This window comes from Dendrobium catenatum, unplaced genomic scaffold (assembly GCF_001605985.2).
Source record: "Dendrobium catenatum unplaced genomic scaffold, ASM160598v2 fragScaff_scaffold_188, whole genome shotgun sequence".
NCBI lineage: Eukaryota > Viridiplantae > Streptophyta > Magnoliopsida > Asparagales > Orchidaceae > Dendrobium > Dendrobium catenatum.
In genome coordinates, this window is record NW_021318650.1 from 1,221,227 (window position 1) to 1,246,006 (window position 24,780).

At 32.2% G+C, this 24,780-nt stretch overlaps 2 protein-coding genes across 2 annotated transcripts; both read left to right on the top strand.

Annotated features, from left to right (window-relative positions):
* Window positions 1-14,785: 14,785 nt before the first annotated feature.
* On the top strand, window positions 14,786-15,559 carry LOC110100525 (zinc finger protein ZAT1-like). Its single transcript, XM_020828061.1, has one exon. It carries the CDS (start codon window positions 14,786-14,788, stop codon window positions 15,557-15,559), a length of 774 nt encoding a protein of 257 aa, XP_020683720.1.
* Window positions 15,560-15,829: 270 nt separating this feature from the next.
* LOC110100532 (zinc finger protein AZF2-like) lies at window positions 15,830-22,783 on the top strand. Its single transcript, XM_028692937.1, has one exon. The coding sequence runs from the start codon at window positions 17,171-17,173 to the stop codon at window positions 17,945-17,947; it is 777 nt and encodes a 258-aa protein (XP_028548770.1). The 5' UTR covers window positions 15,830-17,170; the 3' UTR covers window positions 17,948-22,783.
* Window positions 22,784-24,780: the final 1,997 nt, after the last annotated feature.

Below are 24,780 nucleotides of genomic sequence, written 5' to 3' on the forward strand. Positions count from 1 at the left end.
TCTACCCATTGCTTTTTGATAAATGAGGTAATCCTACTCTCATCCTCACTAAAACTCATATTTTCTAAGAAGTAGTGAAAGGTCTCTTTATGATAAGCATGGATCAATGTCAGAATAAAGAAGAACTGGGTTGAATCAAATAGAGGAATAACCTGAAAGTGGATATCATTATAAATAAGTAGTCTTAAGGGAGTGATTTTAGAAGCTATAAACTTGAAGAAGGAATCCTCATTACTTTTAGACAGAAAGTTGTCATCCCAACTCCTGAATGACGAACCCTTAGAAACTCTACCACACTTGCTAGAACTTGCCATTCATAGGTTGAGAAGGATTCATAAAGGATGTTGAAGTGAATGAAAATGAATTCTAAAGCCCTCTTATTTCAAGAAAAATGACCCTTTATACAATAACAAAAATAGATTCGTACAGTATAAAAATGGATTTTATACAAGACAAAAAAAGTTTCGTATGGACAAACGATAACGTCCAAAATGAAACGACAGTTTGTAATCACATAATTTACAAAGCATCCATTCATATAGACTTTTTGACCATTCAATCATACATATGAATAGGTGTTCGTCCAGGATGATCAATTATTTAAGATCATTTTAATGACGGTTAGGTTTGTCCCCCACAGTGAATGACACGTGGTTCGTACATACGAAATAAAATTTTGTACGTACAATCAGTTATAATAACTAATTCTACCTGGATAATCATCTACATATATACAGATCATACAGGACAATGATGACACCATACAGTACAATATATATGAGAAAATCCAAATTTTATGCAATCAACTCTAAAACAACAGACAAGCTACAGAATTCGTACAACATGAAAATAATTCAATATAATACGAATATAACACTTTAAAAATTCAGCATGAAAGATCAAAAATAGAACTTTTGATATGTGATTCATGTCCAAATTAAAAAATAAAATCTAAAAACACACACACAAGCAAAACATTAACAAAAAAAATAGTAAAATTAAATTAAAGAACACATAACAATCATACCAAGTATGCAGAAGAATTTATCTAAGCATTAAGATCAATCACACCTGCCTTGTTCTTAATGTACTAAAAGTATCAAATATTAGTAGTTTTGTAAAAATGTCTACAAGTTTATTTTCAATTAAAACATGATTTAATTTAATTTCTTCTTTTAATACATGATTCCTAATTAAATAATGTCATATATCTATATATTTGGTTCTAGAATGTTTAATAGAATTTTTTGAAATGTAAATGCCACTAGTGTTATCATAATAAATTATAATTATGTCTATTGTAAATCCTAAATCAATTAATTATTATTTCAATCAAAGAACTTGTGCAACACAATTTCCTATGGCAATGTATTTTGCTTCAGCAGTAGATAGGGCTACGGAATTCTATTTTCTATTGGACCAAGAACCTAAAGAATTTCCTATAAATTGACAGGTTCAAAATATACTCTTTCAATCAACCCTACGACCTATAAAATTTGAATCTGAATATCTAATAATTTCAAATGAAGAGTTGTACTTAAGATACCAAATCCCTAAGCTCTGATTTCCCAAGAGATATCTCAGAATCTTTTTTACTGCATTCAAATATGATTCTTTTGGATTTAATTGAAATCTAACACACAAACAAACACTAAACATAATATACGGTTTGCTAGCTGTCAAATAAAGTAAAGATCTAATAATTTCTCTAAATTTCTTTTAATCAAAAGATTTTTCATTTGGATCATTATCCAATTGAACTGAAGAACTCATAGATATACTAACGAGTTTAGCATTGTCAATTTCAAACTTTTTGAGGATATCTTTAACATACTTTAATTGAATAAAAAATGTTCCCTATTTAATTTGCTTAATGCTAAAACTAAAATAATTACTAAGATCTCCCATTAGGCTCATCTCAAATTCACTACTCATTATTTTTTAAAAATCATCATAAAGATTTTTTTTAGTAGATCCAAAAATGATATCATCTATATAAATCTAAACAATGAGTATATTATCTCCCAATTTCTTTAAAAAGAGAGTGGTGTCTACACTTCCTTTTTCAAATAATCTCTCTAATAGAAAAGTGTTTAACCTCTCATACCAAGCCCTAGGTGCATGTTTCCATCCATTTAATATCTTTTTTAATTTATACACATGATTAGGGAATTTAGAACTTTCAAAACTTGGAGGTTGTTTAACAAAAACATCCTCTTGAATCACCCCATTTAAAAATACACTTTTGACATCCATTTGAAATAATTTAAATCCTCTAAAATAGGCAAAGGCTAACAAAACCCTAATTGCTTCAAGTCCTGCTACAGGGGTAAAAGTCTCCTCAAAATCAATCCCTTTAATTTGATTATACACCTTAGTCACAAATTCTAGCCTTATTTACAATAACAACTCTTGAGTCATTCATTTTATTTTTAAATACCCACTTAATTTTAACTACACTTAATTCTTTAGCCTTGTAATCAACTCTCAAACATCATTTCTTATAAACTGATTTAATTCTTCTTGTATTGCTAAAATTTAAAATTCATTCGAAAGTGCTTGATTTATATTTGTGGATTATATTTTTGAAATAAAGGCAGAATGATTGACTTCCTTGTTAAGTCCACGCCTAGTCATAACACCTCACTTGGTTCACCTAAAATTAATTCCTTAGGGTAGTTTTTAAAAAATTTCAAATCTCTCAGCAAAGGATTTTCTTGTTTCAAGTTTTTATCCAAATTAATCTTCTCAATCTTTTGAGAGTTATTTTCTATATCATCCTCTTCCAAACTTAGATCTTCCAAAATGACAAACTCATTAAATACAATATGTGTGGTCTCCTCAACTACTAAAGTTCTTTTTATTAAATACTCTATATGATATTCTAACATAAGAGTATCCAAGAAAAAAAATTTCATCTGATTTTGAATCAAATTTTTCTAAAGAAGATTTTTCATTATTATGTATGTACACCTTACATCCAAAAACATATAAATATGACAAGTTAGATGTTTTCCCTTTAAGAAACTCATAGGGTGTTTTATTCAGTTTTAATATAATATTCATCCTATTTTAAACATAACATACAGTACTAACCGCTTCAGCCTAATAATATTTAGGAAGAGAATATTCTGCCAATATTACTTTATCGACTTCAATTAATGTTTAGTTCTTTCTTCTGATTATCCCATTCTGCTGAAGGGTCTATGTACAGAAAAATTATAATCAATAACAAATTCTCTACAAAAATCTATAATTTTTTTTTTAAATTCACCTCTGTAATCACTTTGAATTGCTAAAATTTGACACCCTAGTTTCTTTAGAATCGAAGTAAAAAAATCTTTAAATTCCTCAAATGATTTATTCTTATGAAATAAAAATTTAACCCATGTGAATCTTGAGAAATCATCAACTATCACAAATCTATATGCCTTTCCTCCTAAACTTACAGTGCTAATCAATCCAAAAAGATTCATATAAATAATCTCCAATGTTTTGCTAGTTCTAAGATCTTTATTTGAATGAAATGAAGACTCCACATATTTTCCTAGTTGACATGCATCACAAAGGTCAGAGGGAGCCAAGCAGAGCGAGCAGAGCGGAGAGAGCGGAGTAGAGCGATTTTGACGGAACTTAGGCGTTCAATGGTTCTCCGTCGGTCTTGTATGGCTGACGGAGGTCCTTGGTGCGTCTTTGTCGTTCTTGACGAAGAGAAGAACTGGTTGAGCGGAGATCGATCTCGGTGCTCTTGGCAATTTTGTCGGATCATTATGATCTTGGAGTATTGGCGATGCTTTGGAATCCAGTAGATCTCCATCTGCCTGATGTTCATATAATGTCAGAAAGAAGAACGGTTCTGATGGAACTTATGAAATCGGCAAATCTCTGTTGGCCTTAGATGTCCATTGAATTTCATTGGTGTGTCTATGCTGTTCTTGAAGGAAAGAAGAACAGAAAGAGAGGTGAAGAGCGGAGAAAGATCTTGGCGCTCTTGGTGATTTTGTCTGATCATTATGATTTTGGTGCTTTTGTGATGCTTTGGATTTCAATTGATTTATATTGGCCTAAAGATCTCCTTCATCTTATTTTTGTGAAGGTGGTCGATTTGAATTTGATTTTGGCGGAGCAATTTCTGAGATGAGATGATTTTGGCTTTTTGTCGATTTTGGCAGAAATGATCTTGAAAATTCTTAGTTATTTGAATCGTAAAGGTTCTTTGATGAAGATATTGATCAAGTCCAATTCGGCGCCTGTTTTCTTGAAAGTTTTTGGTGAAAGTTCTGAGGCAATCCTGGATGTGATTGTTTGTTCTATTTTTATTTTGGGTTGTCCTAGTGGCATTGCTAGGGAAAATTTATTTTTTATGAATGTTAACTGGAGTTCAGGATTGTCTGGATTTATGGATTTTCTTGATTCCATAAATGGGCCTAATGAATTTGGAGCAGTTGTTTTTGCTTGGTCAACTTTGGCTGGAACGTCAAAATGGTCTGCCCGTGGGATCAATCAAGTTGAGGAAGTTGTTGGTTTATGTTTTTAATGACAAATTGGTTGTTTGGTCACTTGTTTTTCAGTTGCTCCTTGAAGATCAAATCTTATTGGTTAAAGATTTGAAGGATTTGAAGTTTTCTTGTTTTCCTCTCATTAATGTGAAGAGAGTGGTGATGATTATCAGTTCGGTTGTCTTTAGCATTGATGAGGCCAGATATTGGCTTTTTGAGGAGGTTGTCGGTGTTATGGCTTTACATTGGAAGATTACTGGTATTGTTCTTTCCAATTTGATGGATATGGGGGTGATTTTTAGTCTACATGACTTTGCTTATGAAAAGGCTGACTCTTGGACTATTGAGGAGACTGTTGGTATTTTTGCTTTGTCGTTGCTGATTGGTTCATTCTTGGTGGATGTTGTTGGTTGTGTTGATGCAACATCAGAGATTTCTACTCTTGATTGGAGCTTGTTGGACCCTAAGATTGATGGGGTTTTGGTTGACGATTGGATAGCTCGTTTAGTAGTTGTGTTTGTTTTTCTTAAAACTTGAAATTTTTTGCTTATTTTGCTGATAGGTTTCTTATACCTTTATAAAACTATTATGATGAAATATGGGATTTTTACTAGGTTTCACTTTCCATCTTTTGGAAAAGCTGGGATACTAACCAACCTTTTAGGTTGTTTTATTATTTGGTATCCCCATCACCCTAATGGATCTAAAATGGAACTTAGTGAATTAAATATCCATTATGGTAGTTTTAAAGGGTTCCTTTTGCTTTCTAGTTTGTATTAGGTTTTTCTCCTTTTAATGCAATTAGCATTTCTTCAAAAAAAAAAAAAAAACATGCATCACAAAGGTAATCTTTAGTAACGTTTAGTTTTGGTATACCTTTAATTAGTTCCTTTTGGATAATTTTTCTAAGGTTTTCATACTAGTGTGACAAAGTCTCCTATACCATAACTATGATTCATCTGAAATTATTTTTAAGCAAAAAAAATTTGGAGTTTTAATACAATTTAAATCTAGCATATAAACATTTTTTACCCTAGTTCCATGCAAAACATCTTTTTTATTTAGGCATAATATGCAGCTAGTGGGAAAAAAATTTAACATTATACCCTTTATCATATAGCTGGCTTATACTTACAAATTATTCTTTAAGCCTTCTACAAGTAAAATATTTTTTATAAAAATGTTATTTATGTTTTCGATCATATATGTGCCAAACACTTTCCTAGTGATATTATCTCCCAGTATAACCTTGCCTCCATTTCTAGCTTCCAGCGATATGAATTGTGTAGTGTCTCCAGTCATATGTTTTGAGCAACCGCTATCTAAGTACCAAATGCTCTCACGAGGTCTTGTATGAGAGCGTACTTACAAAATAATCAAATGTTAGGCTTGGGAACCCAAACAAGTGTGGATTCTTTTTTTGGCAAAATAAAACTAGATGCATGTATGATATGACTTGATTTATGCATATTAGGTTTCCATACTAAATAAGTCTTTCTATGTAAAGTATAAGTGTGTGATATATTTCCAATCATCCCATAAGTAAAGCATTTAACTCCAATAAAAGGTTTTTTAATCTTCAATAATAAATGTCTCTTCCTACATGTTAAATTTTTTGCTTCAAAATAGGATTAGTAAAATCTTCAAGTGTTGGGGTATCATATTTTTCTCAAGAGCTTTCACTGTCACTTTAAGAAATGAATTTACACCCTCTAACATAGTGTTATCATATTTCAGATAGTGCTCTCTACTCTCAGATTCATCCCTAAAATCCTTAAACTATTTCTCCAATTTAGTATAGGATGATTTCAGTAATTCCTTTTGCTTATTCAAATCATCGAATTCATTAAGCTAATGTTATTATTATGCATCTATGCGTGATCTTTCCGAAGGATTTCATGCTCCTTTTGTAATTCTAGCAATTCTAAGTTCAGTCTAGCATGCATTTTCTTAAATTTTCTATATGTGATATAAATTCTTTCAAAAACCTCAAGCAATTCATCATAGCTTAAGTCACATATCTCTTCATGATCTTACTGATCAGGATTATCGGCCAATAAACACATGTTAGTGACTTCCTCTTCCTTCTCTATTTCTTATAAATACGAAGCTAAGTCCACCCAAAAAGCTCTCAAAAATCTCTTCTTGCCCTTTCTCCCATTTGCTTTCTCCTCTACCTTCTCCTTGCTAGTAGTGGCTTTAAGATTAGAGCAGACTAATTTTACATGTCCGGGTTTCCTGCATTTGTAGCAAATAACATCATTAAAAACATTAACATTTTTGTGAAACTTACTTTTGTTCCATTGCTGGCGTCTCCTCTACTTCATTTTAAGAAAACTCCTAAATTGCCTTGTCATCAAGGCAATATCATCCTTATCCTCATGTAGTGATTGATCACTCTCCAAATTGTCTACCTTCAGTGCTATATTCTTCTCCTTTCATTGTTCCCCTACATCAAACTTTCTTTAACTCACTCCTTGCTCGTAAGTAATTAGTGATCCAAGAAAATTATCAATAGAGTAAATATTTAAATCATTTAACTCTATAATAGTAGTAATTTTTACATCATATGTAGTATGCAAATAATAGAGAATTTTATTAACCATTTAAGCATTCGTTAATTCCCCATCTAATGCGTGCCAAGAAGTGACTATTTGAGTGAATCTTATGTACATATTAGAAATGGATTCATTGGGTTTCATGTAAAATAATTTATAGTCATGTAACAAGATATTTAATCTAGACTTCTTTACTTCATTAGTCCCTTCGTAAGTAAAATAAAGACTATCCCAAATGTCCTTTCCACTTTTACAAGTGGAAACCCATATGCAATCTTTTGACTTAAGTGCACAAAAGAAACTATTCAAGCATTTAACATTTAGTTGTGCTAAGTCAAGTTCTTCTACAATCCAATCAAGAAAGAGAGTTTAAGCTCTAATGTCATCTACTAGTCTAGTTGGCATATTATACCCTTCTTAAACTAAAACCCACATACAATAATCTAGGGATTAAAGAAATGTTGACATACGCATTTTCCAAAATTTGAAAGGGATATTATCAAATAACGGAGGTCAAGTGATCGAATATCCTTTAAGTGTGTTTCAGTTTCCAAAAGTAGCCATTATCATTTTCAAAAAGTATTCAAGTTAATAGTTTTGAAAAAAAGTGCTGATACCACTTGTTGACTCATTATATGTTGTTAAACCTAAGCTATTATCTCAAGGCAAACCAAGAGGGAGGGTGAATTGATAATTTAAAAAATACTCTTGGATTTTTAATAGAAATAATTTTGAATCCTTTTCTGCAATTTGATTTTAGAGTAAAAAATAAGTTTTTCAACCACAGTAAACAAATTGCATAAAATAATATTGGAAAATAAAAAGACAAAGATTTATAGTGATTCGATCAAACATGACGTACATTCACACCCTGAAGATTCTCTCTTCAGGTATTACTCTATTATTAAAAGTGACTATCTTTTGCACGCACAGTAAGGCAAAGAATCCTTTACAATTCCTCTCTTCCACCAATCCCTAGTGCGGCAGAGAACTGTCATCCTTTCATACCCTCCAAGTGTCGACAGAGAACTGTCGTCTATTCACACCCTCCAAGTGTCGGCAGAGTATTATCATTTGTTCACACCATCTAAATATTGACAGAGTACCATCGTCTGTTCACACCCTCCAAGTGTTGGAAGAGTACCGTCGTCTATTTACACTCTCCAAGTGTTGACAGAGGACTGGATCTTCTTCAAAGATCTTCTCACGAGTAGTTAGAAAGAAGAAAAAAGAGTGATAACCAAAGACACAAAGAGATCCTTACCTGTGAGTAACCTTGTGAACCCTTCACACTCTACTTGCATGAAATCTCTCTCAAGCACTCTCCCAAATTCTCTCTTTCACTTGCTCTTCAAAAATCAGGAAGGACTCTTTTTACGATAATTTTAAATGACCTTTTATATGAAAGACATGAAAAATTTTCCAGCAAATTGAAATTTCAATTTTGAGAGAGCACAATCGTACCGTACGATCGTAAGTTTGTATTATGAATAGTTCAAAAACTATTATGTACGAACCTTTTGTGAATTTGTATGAAATAACTTCGTACAAAATAATCATCTAGTACAAATCCAGTTCGTACTCTACGAGCAGTTAAAAAGTTTTTCATCTTCATCAGGACAAAGAGGAACCCCATATTTTCGTACCCTAGATGACGTCTATATGAAGATGACATTGTACAGTACGAACAATTTAAAAAATTTTAGAGTTCGTCGAGACGAAAAGGGACCCGTTTATTTCATACTCTGGACGGCGTATGTACGATGACGACATCATACGATACGAATGTTCATAAAATTTTAGAGTTCATATGGATGAAAAGGGACCTGTCCAATTCGTACTCTGGATGGCATACGTATAATGACGACATCGTATGGTACAATTAGTTCAAAAAAAAATTAAGTTTTTCAGGACTAAAAGGGACCTCACATTTTTGTACTCTAGATGGCTTATGTATGAGAAAATCCTCGTATTGTATGAACCGTACTTAGAAAAAAAATTTTACCTGCATTTCGTTTGACTGTTCGAAGGGAAAAATAACTGAACAAATCATCCCGTACAAAAAGACTTCGTACAGTACGATTAGTTTAAAAAATTACAATTTTAAATACTCCCTCAATGTGTGTGTGCACAGTTACTCAATTACAATTATACTCTCTCAGACTCAATAAAAATTACAAATATAGACTTCATTTATAATAATCCTTAATTTGATCTGATTTGAAGTCACCAACAATCTGGAGTATAATTTTCCTGAAATGTTAGTACACACAAACAACAAAATAATACTTCTAAAATATGTTGGAGAAATTGTAATCAAAACAATAATATTTGGAAATAATAAAAAACATACATGTTGCAAGAATATTAACAATCAAAAAATTAAGCTAAAACTAACTCATCATATTGTTATTAGATTATTTTCTTGTGCGGTTGTAGAGATTCGATATAGCAAGACCACCCAAATCTTTAAGGTTAATGGCCAAAGGTTGAAACCTTATTTAGTATGAGACATAGATCACTTGAGAAGTTTTGTTAATTTGGTTCATTCTAAATGAGAATTTGGCATAGTCTAGTTAAAGACTAAAAATTTAGCATTGCGTGGGAGGCAACCCAATTATGTTTTGTGGTTGTATTATGATTATAGTGTGTTTACATCATGTTTGCATTATGTTGGCATTGAGTTTTATTTAATTTTCCTATATTTATGTGGAGCCACATGATTGAGTGTGCTTAATTAGGGTGGCTATAGTGCTATACTAAATTGTTGCTAAGAATTAGGAAATATTCGTAAAATTTGATGTAGAGCATTGTAATGTTTAGTCCTTGAGTGTTGTAGTGCCCACAATGCCCCTATATTTGGGTGATTTGGTGTCGTAGGGCCTATGATCTTGAAAAAATTTCACTTAATTCAAGTCTATAGTATAGTGGAACAAACAACCATAACACCTTGATCTTCATCAAAGCACTGCAACACCATTTTATTGAGTATTGCAGTGCCATTACCTCTTGTGCCATAGCTCCTGATCATCTTCTTTAGTGCTTCAAAATTGAATTCGAAGCACCACAACACCTATACTTTCTATAAATTTTGAAATTAATTTGGCATAGTAGTGCTGTCTCAATGCCATAAATTTTAATCAAAACAATTTTTAGAGTTAATGGAGCACCGTAGTGTTAGTCTTTTGTAGCGCCATAGTGCCACCACATGTCACACGTTGCGGAAGTGGCTCAATTAAGAAATTGGTGTTTCACATTCTGATGATGAGCACAATGGTAATAACAACTATCTTTTAATCAAAAAATAATTCTTTACCAAGACTCTTTACTTCTTCAGTGTGATTATAGAAATATATGTAACTAATTTATTGTTATTTTATGACTTTGATGCTTAATGCTACTATTATTACAAAAATTTATTGTAACTATTTCTACTAGTATTACACTGCTCTATTATTACTACACGTGAGTTTTGATCAGTAATAATATTTTTGCTAGTATTTTTACTATTAAAAGAATAGATCGCTCTACTTGTTCTTATATTAAAAGATAAAAAAATTATTTTTCCAAATTAAATTTTGGGGCACTATAGAGCAAAACTATAAGGGTTTTGGTTAGTACAAATGTTCGTATGTATATCAAGTTTGCAGGTAATATATAAATATTTATTTCAAGTTATTTTCATTCCATTAATAAATATAATATGCTAATATGAAACAATTCTTTACCTCTTCCCATCAAAATAGGCCACTCATAAGATCGAGAATATTATAAGGATCAAGTTTGATACTCCCTATATATCATGGGGAAAAATACCTCGAAAGTGTATGACATACTATTTTATGAATTTGAGGTAAAACAAAGAAAAGTTATATAGTTTTCTATTCAAGTAATTATAATTCGTTTAATTTCGTAACTTATTTTTTATCATGCAAAAAAGATTTTCGATGGCTTCCCCAACAAAAGGATAAAATTAAATAAATTTTTAATCAGGGAGGCTCAAGTCACTTGTCATATATGTTTATTGATATTTATTAGTTAAGAAAGATTCTGTTATGAATGGGCAAGAACATTTAGGTTGAATTATGAAGAACTTGGAGCATTCTTGATTTAGCTAAGAAGAGAGAGTAATAAAACAAAACAAAATTGGGCTTCTGATTATGGGGCCATGGGCAGCTCTCTGTGAGCAAGTGGCTTAATTCCACATACTAAACATATATTATGTATGATAATTTTCTGGTAAATTCCACATACTAAACTCAAAATTATTATATTAAATTTTTATTTACTTTTGTAGGAACAAGTACTTAGAAGAGATCCTACAACTTTGGAGCCATATACGTGCACTATCAGCTTCAGGAGGATCAATAATGGATTTACCATAAATCATTAAAAGCCTATGTGAGTATTAAAAGTTTTAAATTGTTATTTGTTTAATGCTTTCTAACTTTATTTTATAAATTTTAGGAGGACTATGTATGACTTTGAAATGTGTAAAGTCTAATTAATTATGTAGGTGAGGGATCATCAATTAGATCAGTGCAACAAATGAATTATAATTTTGGGTCCGAAGGAGTAGGAGTAATATAGAAGGGGAAGGTCGATGTCCTAGGCTCACAAGCTTGTGTATATGAAGCTTAGGCTTCGTTTGGGACGGCTTTTTTACTGATTTCTAAAACGGAGTTTTAGAATAAAATTTTTTATTTTTGTACTAAAACTCCATTTTAGAAAGCAGTAAAAAAGTTGTCCCAAACAAAGTCTTAATCCTCTAGCACAATCAGCTTCTTGGATAGCACTATTGAGGAGATGTTGATTGGAAAGGTGGTTGCATTGATAGAAAATAATGAATGCATACATACAACATATGTAGGCAAAGAAGCAAATGCTAATGTGTGCTTTAGGATTAGTTTTATATTTTTCCATTTTATATATGTTATTTTGGATTGTTAAAAATAATTGCATAGTTGATATGATAACGTTTTTGATAATATAATTTCACTTCAAATGCTCTCTTTTGGATACATTTTTTTTATTTTGCTGCTAAAAATAATTAGTAATGCATTGTTTTGAATGCGTTATTTATATAAATTTAAGAAATTCATATTGATGTGTTGTTTTGATTTAAAGTTTTCCTAATTATTGCATCCTAGAATATTCAAGGCGATAGAGAACAAAAATTTTAACTTCTTAGCTTTGTATTAAGATCTAGCATACAATCAAATAAAAGAGAGGGTGTAGTGTTAATAAGAGACATCATAATTTTTACTTTAAAATGCCTGAAAAAGGGTAAAAACCACCGGGCTTGGCCTAGCTTGAATGAATCAATGGTGTTTGCATTCGATTAAAAATGATGTCTTGACATGTTTATTTGGTTGACATGATCATAATCGACGGGTGACAGAGGGCGGAAAGATCGTTGTCAGGTAATGGAGGGCAAAAGGACCATAATTTTCATTCAACAAAGGTAAAAAACATTGTTGTCTGGCAACGCAGTTTAGAAGGACCGAAGTCAATGGGTGACAGTGGTTAGAAAGAGTGTAGTCAGGCGATGTATGTCAGAAGGAGGTCAAAAGGACTGTAGTCGGCGAAAAATGGTAGTTAGAAGACCATAAACTAGCGATGAAGGTTGAAATGATTGTAGTTGGAAGGCGATGATGGTCGGAAAGATTATAGTATGGTGATGAAGGTTGAAAGAATCATAGTCGATGGGCAATATAAGTCGAAAAGACCATTGTTTGAATACAGAGATTATAAGGTCCATAGTTAGCAGGCAAAGGTGGTCAGAAATACCGTTGTCTGATGACGGAGGTCATAAGAACCTTAATCGGTGGACGAGGAGGTCAAAAAGACCGTAGTCTGGTGATGATTGTCGGGGGGAAGTCCAATAATAATCGATGGCCAGATGTAAGTCCAACCATAATTGGAAGTCAGGTGAAAGTCCGACAATGGTTGGTGGCAGGGCTAAATTCCAACGACAATCAGTGGTCGTGAATAAGTCCCGTGATAATCTAGAGATAGTTGGTGGCCAGGTGGTGGTCGAGGTGGAGCTTGGTGGAAAGAGATGTCTCATCTTTCTCTTCCTCTCTTCTCTTCTTTCTCTTCCTTTGACCTCTTTGCTTCCTTCTCTTTCCATGAGGAAGGGGAGGTCTATTTATAGTTTTTTAAGAATGGCATGGCCACTAAATAGGAGGGAGCTCAAGTGTATGTTGGGTGTGGTTTGAATGGATGATTGATATTGATCCACTTAACCGTAGACCTTTTACTAGGCAATTCAATGCCTTAATGATATCATAATTTGGCAATCTTGGGCTCATTGGACTTTTCTCATTGAGCCGCTCGATTTGACTATAAGAATGTCAAATTTGGAAATTGTTTGGTAATCCAATTTATTATTTGAACTTTCCAAAGGTATTTTGGGTCTTTGATTTGGACCTATTGGGCTTGGCTTTAGTCGAATTTAGAGTCGTTGGGTTCGTATTTTCGAGACATTCAATTTGACTTTTAAGTTTGCTGAGATTAGAGTTCAAATGATTCTAGATTTAATTTCGGAAGTTTCCAATTCAATTTTACCTCGAGAATGGTGCCCAATCAAGATAATTTTTTTATGATATATCACTAATACTAATAATTTTCAATTTTACTATAGGTTTCTGGCAAAATTCTAATGAATATTCCATTGGAAATTATGAAATAATTTTTCCATCACAATACCAATGAGAAAGGTAGGTACATAAACTTAGCAATCTAAATAAACTATTTTTGTTATAAAAAATAATCAATTTAAATAAATTATTTTTGTTATAAAAAATAATCAATTGAAGTTTTACTATATATATTCGTATAACTGATGAGATACTCCTCTTTTCTTAAATAAGTATTTAGCAATTACAAAATCAAGTGGCAGATAACATTGGAGTAGCCCGAGTGTATACATGAAAATGTTGGACTAGCTTCAATAATAGATAAGATTAGATAGAATCATCTAATATGTTTTGGTCAATAAAACATCAACCTTTATATGACTCAATTAAGAGACTAGATATATAAAGAAAGAGTCGTAAAAGAACGCTAGTTCTTCTTCAACTGGGATTTGTTGCAGCGAGTGTAATATGGCAACTTTTAATTTATTTACGCCTGTGCAATATTTTTTTGTATACATTTCATTTTTTAGGCCAATTACTCTACTCATTAAATGACATGTCAGCACTATTTTTCAATTATAATTTATTTCGGATGATTTATTAATATTATTAATATTCCTCAATTGTTAATGTCTATTGCTATCAGAATTTCTTAAAATTGCGATGTCCACTTATACATAGAAAGAATCTTAATAATGCTAAACCCTAAACATACACAAAATTTTATCCTACGAAATTAGTTCATCCAACGAAAAATATAACCTGGACTTTATCAGATTTTCTTAAAAAAAAAAAAAAAAAAATCCTATGCGGACACCTGGCCTAAACCCTAAACGAAATTCAAATTTTAGATAACGGCCTAATTTTAGAATATTACCGGACTTAAAACTAGATTTATTTAATTTTTAAATTGAATAGGATTCTGTTTAGATTTCGTTTCCAAATATATTCCAAAGATCTCCAAATATATTCTAAAGATTAAATTCATCTATAAAAGAAGACGAACAGTGAAGTTTGAGTTCATTCACTCACTTAGTCTAATTCTCCCATAATTAGATACGAGCAGAAGGATTCTCAAAGCCCTGCGATGGAGACACAGTCACTGCGAGTTTCGTCGCCGGTGCCGACGCTGGCATTTGAGAAGCAGAAAGAGATCTCCTTGAAGATTATGTTCAAGCCCCTTCAGAAGAAACAGCAAGAAATGAACGCTTCATCATCATCAGCCGAGATTCGTTGTAGCGAATGTAGCATGTCGTTTTCATCTACAAAAGCCCTGTTTGGACATTTAAGAATTCATCGGAAAAGCACAGATGTAGCCCGAAAAGCCTCTCTTTTACCTTTGAGAAAAGCTAAGCTCTCCGAAGAGTTCATAGCAGCCTGCATTCTCATGGGAATGAAAAGGTCAAAATTGGAAGCAGACATCGATGACGCAAAGCGGATCAAACTGAGGTGGGTTTGCGCAAAGCTAAATAAGCAGAGGAAGAACGTGAAGGAGGTTACGTCAAATCAATCTATGAAACATTATCAGAGAAAAATCTGTAAGAAGGTGGCGCCTTCACTACTGGCTTTAGCAGAGCAGAGCGTCGGACAGTGGAATAGAGAAAATAACAATGACGAAATGAGTGCCGGTGTGGTTGGCTCGGCGGAGATGGAGATTCATCAATGTGATAAGTGCGATAAGGTTTTCAATTCTGGACAGGCTTTGGGTGGACATAAACGTGCGCATTATAGAGGACCTCCGCTCTGCCGTCCGGGGAGCAATGCGAGGTCGCAGGCGACACTGGCTGCGGTGGCGACGGCGGAAGTGGTTTTTCACGATTTTGACCTTAACGAGCCGATGGAAGAAGTGTTTAGGGTTTAGAATTTGAGCACTTTTTTTTTTTGTGTGTGTTTCTGTTCAATGATGGCCGTTAATGGTAATTACTACGTCTGTAAGATGGATGTTTTTTAGCAGGTTGAATAAAAAATAATTTTTTTCTTCATTTTTTTTTGTTCTCTCTGCGATTGTGGTGAAGGATCAAAAGCCTGACACTTTCCAATTATTCTGTTAAGAAAATCGAAGTACAGGTGAGCGCACAAATTTAGAATATTTTTATACGAATTATTAATATGATTTAAATAATTGTAATAATTTTTTTATGTTATTCTTGAAGAAGACGACATTCAGAGAGTTCCGTAAAGTTAATTTTGAGATTCGACTGTTGAAAAATGAGGATAAGTGTTTAATTGAAGAAAAATGAAATGATGTCAATTTTTAAGGTTTTTTTATTCGGTTAGTATGTTAAAATTATAGTTTAATGTCTTTTGATTTACTAAATTCTCCAAAAAAATTCTTAATTGGAGATAATCAAACTTCGATTTCAGCAAACTTATAGTCTAACTAAACGTCTCAAAAAGACGAACCAAACAAACTTAAATTCGACTCAATCCGAAAACAATTTGATCCAAATCGAAGACTCAAAGCACCTTTGGAAGGTTCAAACCATAATTTTGATGATCAAGCGGCTTTCAAATGTGACATGCTAAGACATGATTTAGTTTTTTTTTATTTTTATTTTTATTTTTTTTGTAAAAAGAACTTTTATTAAAAATCAGGAAACGGTTACAACAGCTGAAGACACAAAAATAAAAAGACCAAGGCAGATAACAACCTAAATTGGGCTTAGTGCACGGCCGAGGCTTCCAGCACCCCCGAAACCTATCACGGACCATCCAATCAGGTGAAGTCAGCTCCCACAAAACAATCAAACTCAACGACCAACACTAAAGGTTGCCACCAGCTCGACGACAGGGGGTACGAGCCCTGGCCACATCATAGCCCCCAAAAAAATACAACAAAAACCTAGTAGTAAGGCAACCCCAAGCAAAAAGGAAAAAAAGTATAAAACAGCAGGATCATCTTCTTCTACGGCCCCTCCCACGAAAACGGCCACGAAAAGCAACCGAACAAACTGGTCTATCTCGTACCACAGAAAATTCTTTCCGATGATTTAATAATATTATTAATATTCCTCAATTGTTAATGTCTATTGCTATTAGAATTTCTTGAAATTGCGAAGTCAACTTATACTTAGAAATAATCTTAATAATACTAAACCCTAAACGTGCACAAAATTTTCATCCTACGAAATTAGTTCATCCAACGAAAAATATAACCTGGATTTTGTCAGATTTTCTTTAAAAAAAAAATCTTATGCGGACACCCTAAATCCTAAACGAAATTCAAAATTTAAGTTAACGGTCTAATTTTAGAATATTACCGGACTTAAAACTAGATTTATTTAATTTTTAAATTGAATAGGATTCTATTTAGATTTTGTTTCCAAATATATTCCAAAGATCTCCAAATATATTCTAAAGATTAAATTCATCTATAAAAGAAGACGAACAGTGAAGTTTGAGTTCATTCACTAACTCTGTCTAATCCTCCAATAATTAGATATACAAGCAGAAGGATTCTCACAGCCCTGCGATGGAGACACAGTCACTGCAGGTTTCGTCGCCGGTGCCGGCGCTGGCATTTGAGAAGCAGAAAGAGATCTCCTTGAAGATTATGTTCAAGCCCCTTCAGGAGAAACAACAAGAAATGAACGCTTCTTCATCATCAACCGGGATTCGTTGCAGCGAATGTAGCATGTCATTTTCATCTACAAAAGCCCTGTTTGGACATTTAAGAATTCATCGGAAAAGCACAAATGTAGCCCGAAAAGCCTCTCTTTTACCTTTGAGAAAAGCTAAGATCTCCGAAGAGTTCATAGCAGCCTGCATTCTCATGGGGATGAAAAGGTCAAAATTGGAAGCAGACATCGATGACGCAAAGCGGAGCAAACTGAGGTGGGTTTGCGCAAAGCTAAATAAGCAGAGGAAGAACGTGAAGGAGGTTACGTCAAATCAATCTATCAAACATTATCAGAGAAAAATCTGTAAGAAGGTGGCGCCTTCACTACTAGCTTTAGCAGAGCATAGTGTCGGCCAGTGGAATAGAGAAAATAGCAATGAAGAAATGAGTGCTAGTGTGGTTGGCTCGGCGGAGATGGAGATTCATCAATGTGATAAGTGCGATAAGGTTTTCAATTCTGGACAGGCTTTGGGTGGACATAAACGTGCGCATTATACAGGGCCTCCGCTTTGCCGTCCGGGGAGCAATGCGAGGTCACAGGCGACACTAGCTGCGGCGGCAGCGGCGGCGGCGGAAGTGGTTTTTCACGATTTTGACCTTAATGAGCCGGTGGAAGAAGTGTTTCATTAGAATCCCAGTACTTTTTTTGTGTATGTGTTTGTGTTCAATGATGGACGTTAATGGTCTGTACGATGGCTGTTTTTTAGTATGTTGAATACAAAATTTGTTTCTTCATTTTGTTTTTCTCTCTGCGTCTTATGGTGAAGGATTATTAATATGATTTAAATAATTGTAATAAATTTGTTATGTATTATCTAATAATTTATTTATTTATTTATTTTCTTGAAGAAGACGACATTAAGAAAGTTCCGTAAGTTAATTTTGAGATTCAACTGAAAAATGAGGATAAGTGTTTAACTGAAGAAAAATGAAATAATGTCAATTTTTAAGGATTTTTTATTCGGCCAGTATGTTAAAATTATAGTTTAATGTATTCTGATTGAGTAAATTCTCCAAAAAAAATCATAATTGATCAAAAAATTATAATAAAATAGATTATACCAACCAAAAGAACATTTGAGTGGCATACCCAATAACATCAAATGTGTCTTACATGAATCCAAATGATCCTAAACTCAATATTCAAAAGTATAATTACAAACATCACGACACTACTTGAGTGATCAAGCAATCTTCAACTCGTATAATTTTACAATTGTTATAACATAAAAAATTTATTTTGATCGGGCACGCATCTCGAGGCAAAATCGAGTAGAAAACTTTCAGAATTAAATTGGAGATCATACAAACTCCGATTTCAACAAATTTATAGTCTAACTAAACGTCTCGAAAGACGAACCCAACAAACTTAAATTTGACTCAATCCGAGACCAATTTGATCCAAATCGAAGACTCAAAGCACCTTTGTAAGGTTTAAGCCATAATTTTGATGATCAAACGGCTTTCAAACGTGACATGCTTATTGTCAAATCGAGTGGCTCAATGATCCGAATTCAATGGACCATATCGTTGAATTCTAAGATTATTAATGCACTCAAATACTTGATAAACTGTCCATGATCAAAGGGGATCAATATCGGCCGTCCGTTCAAACCACTCCATATATATACAGCCTTGATCTTTCTCTTATTTATTGATTATGCCAATCTAAGAAAATTATAAATAGGTCGCTCATTTCTCATGAAAGGGGGGGACCAATCATGGAAGAAAGGAGGGAAAGAAAAGAGGAGAGGAAGAGAAGTCAAAGATTTCTCATGCACCAAGCTCCTCCTCGACCACCTCCTTGCCACTGATCGTCATCGGACTTTCTCTAGAATTCTGCCTGACCACCGACTGAAGCCAAACTTCCGTCCATTGCTAAACTTTCGCCCATTGCTGGACTTCTACCCATCATTGAACTTTTGTCGGACTTTTGTCTGACGCTGAACTTCCGTCCATCACCGGACTTTTACCCGTTGCTAGACTATCGTCAAACTTCTACTCGATATCGGACTTTCGTCCATCTCCAAACTTTTGTGTGTCGCTAAACTTCTGCCCGACGTTAAACTTCCGTCCATCGTCGGATTTTCATCCATCGCCAAACTTCTGTACATCGCCAAACTTTCATCTAACTTCTATTCGACGCCAAACTTCCATCCATCGTCAGATATGATACACCGGCAGATAAGAAGAGAAAACTTCTTACTTGAAAGCCATCTTACTTGTGATATATAATATGAGAATAATTCTTGAAAACAAGATTAATATAATTGGTACTAATTCTTGTAGGGTTGGTATATAGGAGGCTATAGAAAAAATATCACATACAATCTAATGTCCTAACTTGCTTATAGTACTTGGATATGCATCTGACATGAGCACGCATGATAAATTATATAAGTAACATGATATAATGTAACATGCATATAATACACATGAAATATATGAAATACATGATGTATTACATAAAATAGAAATACATGAAAAACATTCTACATGAAATTGATAGGGTATTCGACATGCATACTTATATGGACATATGACACTACATATATAGCTTATATGATTGATAAATTGCAAATGATTAGAATATGAAATACATGCATATGATAGATGTAGCATAATAAATATTTATTTAATAACATGTATATTGATTTATCTAAAAGGTGAAATATATATGAAATATCTTGTAACATAAAGGTTTAGTAGATGACAGAACAGAACCTACTGATTGGTTATGAATTACAATGCTTATATTAATTTATATTTTTCATATGAAAAGACACTGTACATATTGACTACTCATATGACATGAATTAGTTTATTTCGACTATTACATGTTCTTATGGTTTTATGATTACATTATTTTGGATTGAATGACTGCATGTATATTGTTCATATTTTTTTTGTACTGATTTTAGTTGTAGGTTCTAAAAACTAGCTAAATTGTTTTCTCACTCTATAGTTTTTATATATTTGCAAGAAGAGGTTATTAACCAGTGAAGTGAGATAAATCAAAATCTTTAGTTTTTATTTTATTTTATGTATTTTATTTTATTTTTTATTGTCAGGAGTTTAGAGATAGATAAACTGATATAAATTGAATTTTGATGAATAAATATAGTTATATATCATGATGAATGATATAATTATATATTTTGATGAATATGATTTATAGTTATTTTTGTTGGTTTTATTTAATTAAAAAAATTATAATCTCTGATAGTCTAATCAAAGAATATAATAGATAATTCTTTCAGAATTTGATCTTGGGCCATGACACTTATTCCCTATAAGGGAAAACCCTTATAGTTAATTACATTTATGAGACAAATGTCCCTTAAGAAAACTTTTGATTAAGGTGTGACAATCAAATTCATGATTTTTAAAGTTACAATCAAGGATTGTTAAATTTTAAAATTTTCAAGAGGGCTAGGTTCAAACTTGGAATATTTTATTTTTTAAGAGTCAAAGAAGAAGGGGTAGGAGATACACAATTCTGGCAAGCTTAGAAGTATCTCAAATTATCCTATGGTTGAGCTTTATGATTTTGATATTAAAATATTTTTATCAGTTAACATTTTATAAGAAATTAAAAACTAATATTCTTAATCACAAGATCAATGAAATACTCAAAGGGTGAGGACTTATGATATGCAATCAACCTCAAAACATAGAACTAAGTTGGATACTACAAGGTAGTGGTTCAAACATGTTCTAATGAAGTAAGAAAATTTTGACTCTTTTGGACTTACATTTCGCTAGGAGTGAAATATTCAACTAAATCACCAATTAATCTTAAAATCATGATGTTCGATCTTGTGTAAATGTAACACATGTTAAACTATTATTTAATTAGAAATTTGGGATGGACATCTCAAAATCCTAAATGGTCTCAAACTTATAAATGGTAGTTATGCACTAAAAACTAAATATAATTGGTTTATAATTGCAATGTATGCTTATCTACTTATGCAAAACTAGGATGATATGAAATTTTAAAAAGGCTTTAAAAGTATATTTTATCCTATAGAGCAGGCCTTTCTTGAGATAGAACTACACTCTAATAAGTCAGGTGTTCTACCCAAACTAACAAGCGGGAAGGTGCCTAACCACGAAAGTAGAATATGTAATATAATCCCAGTTGAAACCTAATTTATGTTATTTGATAATAATCTTTCTATGTTATTTAACCTTAATTTTTTTTGTTATGCGAATTTTTTTTTTTATTTCTTAAGAGCCTAGCAAGAATCCATGCAAAAGCACATGCAAAAAAGAAACTTAGAAAAAGCATATACTTTAGAAGGCACAATCAATATTAAATATAACGTTCAACCAACCACCGATATATGAAAAGCAGTAGAGCAAGGTATACGAAATGTTCAATGTGGCAAGCTCTACTTAATTACAACCATTATTTATAAAGGCAGTCTCGATAATGTTCTTAAATTATAATACAAATTCTACTTGTAGAATTAATGTAAGTCTTTTAAATAAAATCCTTCACATTCTTCAATGATGGTATTTTTAAAAGGTTTCCAAAAGAATTTGCATATAAAAAGTTCATTCTTTTGGTCTCTTTCCCTTTTATGATAAAGAACTTCATTTAAATTTCACATTATTTTTATACATGGTAAAGGAGAAAAAGCCACTATACTCCCTACAAGTTAGTAAAGTAATTCATAATCAAATATTCAAATCAAATCACATTGCAAAATAACTAGGATACGTGTTCAACAATTGAGCAACTTATTTATTAGCCATACTTTTAATAATTAGGGGGTTGAGCAGCATAAGCACATGCATAAATTTTAATTAATTTTAATCTTTGATTATTTAGCCTCGTTTTACAGCTCTACATAAACATGATCAATAATTAAAAATATGGTTTGCAATAAAACATCCAAGTTGACCCTATCTCAAATAAATATAAACATACATCACAAAAATACAACAACACAAGCACGAAGGCAATCAATCATCCAAATCATTTACACAAATCCACCAAGATCATTTAAATTATTTGATTAACAAACATATCGATAGAAGTACATCGTCACAATAGCGCACCTAACCTAAAGCTAGAATTGGTTGTCCTAAAAAACAAACTTGTGCGAGTGTCAACCTATTATGCTTTGAGTTATAATTTTATGTTCTTAAGAATAATATTAGACATTAGTGTTGATTATACAAAAGACTCTATGTACTAATAAGTCTTAACGCACACACAAAATGCAGTTATTGCATCTGAGAAGATTGAATAAAAGCATAAGTCATTTTTTATTAATTAAGAATTGATTTAGAATGTGTTGGATGGATTTTAGGAAAGTTCATTTAAGATTAATTATGTTTAATTTAATTTTATTTTGAGTTTGATTTTTAATTCCAAATTTATTCCATTCTTAATTAATTTTATAAATTTATTTAATTTTCATTTCCATTTTGTGAATTTATGAAAAAAAAAGCAATTTATTTGAATCGATGTAAGTTATTGTTCTTTATAAATTTTAGGAGTCAATGGAAATTTATTTCATATTTTTCTGCTTTTTAATTTTTTAATAAATTCTCTAATTTATAAGTCATTTGTATAATTATTTAATTTGAGGATAAAAAAAAAAAGAAATATTTCTTTTGTTTATTGTTTGTTATATGTTTATTTATTTATCAAAAATAGTTTGGGATTTTTTAATTTCTTGTGTTTTTAATGAATTTTCTCAATATTCTAGTTATCTATTATTCTATTATCATGTTTATAATTAACTCTCTCTCCCTCTATCTATGTCTCTTATTATGTTGGTTTATTTTTTACTATTATTATTATTATTATTATTATTATTATTATTGTTGTTGTTGTTGTTGTTGTTGTTGCTTTATGTATGTTTCATTATAGCTTTTATATTGAATTTTATTCCAATTTAATTTTGTGTTTGATAACTTGATTTGAATTTGGTTATTGTTGTTTATTTGAGTGTTCATGTCTTAATGTTTACTAATTTTACATTAATTTTCATTTTTAAATTATGTTTAAGATGCCTACACGTGTTGCTACTTGAAATTGAACTTGGATGTTATTATTTTAAACTTTAATGTAATTCCATAACAATGGGTATGCCTTTCCTTCAAATTTTACTTAGAGTTTGTATTTAACTATTATGAGTCAAACTAAATTTAGTTTACTTAGATTTTGGTTTTAATCTGTTTGAACATAAAAGAATATTTCATTCAAATTCTTATTTGATGATTCAACATTATCGCGTGTGCACTCACAATTATTGGAATTATAGTCTAGGATATATATGAAAGCAAATCCTTAAATATTTAAAAGTCTCCTACCTACGATCTACATAGAAATGAAACCAAGTCAAAATAATCAAATATACATGTCATAAAGCTAAGATTAATGAGTGCGCATCAAAGTCATGATGGGTTATTGGGTCAAAGAGAAAATTTGGTGTTTCTACATAGACCTAAGGCTTAGGGATCATTATTCATGTACATTAATGACTCAAAAGATATATGGCTCCTAAGTTTTAAGAAACTTACTTCACAAGAGCTTTGTCCAGTAGATGTCTCACAAGAAAACTAGAAGAGAAAATCGAGGTTAGAGAGGTAGTTGAACTGAAAGCAAGTAAAATAGACTCATTTGAAGCAACAAACACTTACCATTTTCGAGCTCCTTTGTTGGCTTTGCTTTACAAATGATCTCATATGTACCTCGCAAATGACAGAAAGATACATGTATTAGCATTAAGTGATGTATGAAACCATTATGTGTGCAAACAATAGATTAAAGAATCAATGAAATCTAAATATTATTTGAGATATCATTTATAATATGAACCTTTTCAAATCAATGAACAGAAGCTATTGCTGATATAAGTAAATCTTTACATGAAGCTGTCACTAATTCAATGTGGCGTATATTTATACAAATCTTCCATTGCTTTTCATCAACATGGACCTTTAATAAAGTCCAATTGAGCAATTTAAGCTCGTCTTCCATTTGTGATATAGTCCCCCTGCATTAGCTGCTCAACATCCATACATTCTGGCGAGTTGATGGGGCTGGGATTAGTAACTTTATCATTCTTAAAATCCCTTTCTGCATCTACAACCGAGTCAAGTGAAGATGGGGGAAAGCCCTTATCAATCCAGGAATGATGCCAGTTAAGACAGAGGATTCGGTGGGGAGTAACAGAAGTAGACTGCTTAAGCAGCTCATGGCTAATGGTGCTGAGAATCTGAATATAGAAGCTTGATTCAGAGCTAGAACCTACGATGCCGGTGTATTGATCAACCATCTCCATGAACTGGCGACTGACGAGTTTCATCAATCAGAATCGCTTGGCCTCCTGCTGCGCTCGAAGTAGCTCCCGTTTGAAGTTCTTAAGCTCATCCTTGACGGACTCTTTCTGGATGTTGATTTCAAGCTGTCGCTGGAGGGATTTGAGCCGGCCGTATAG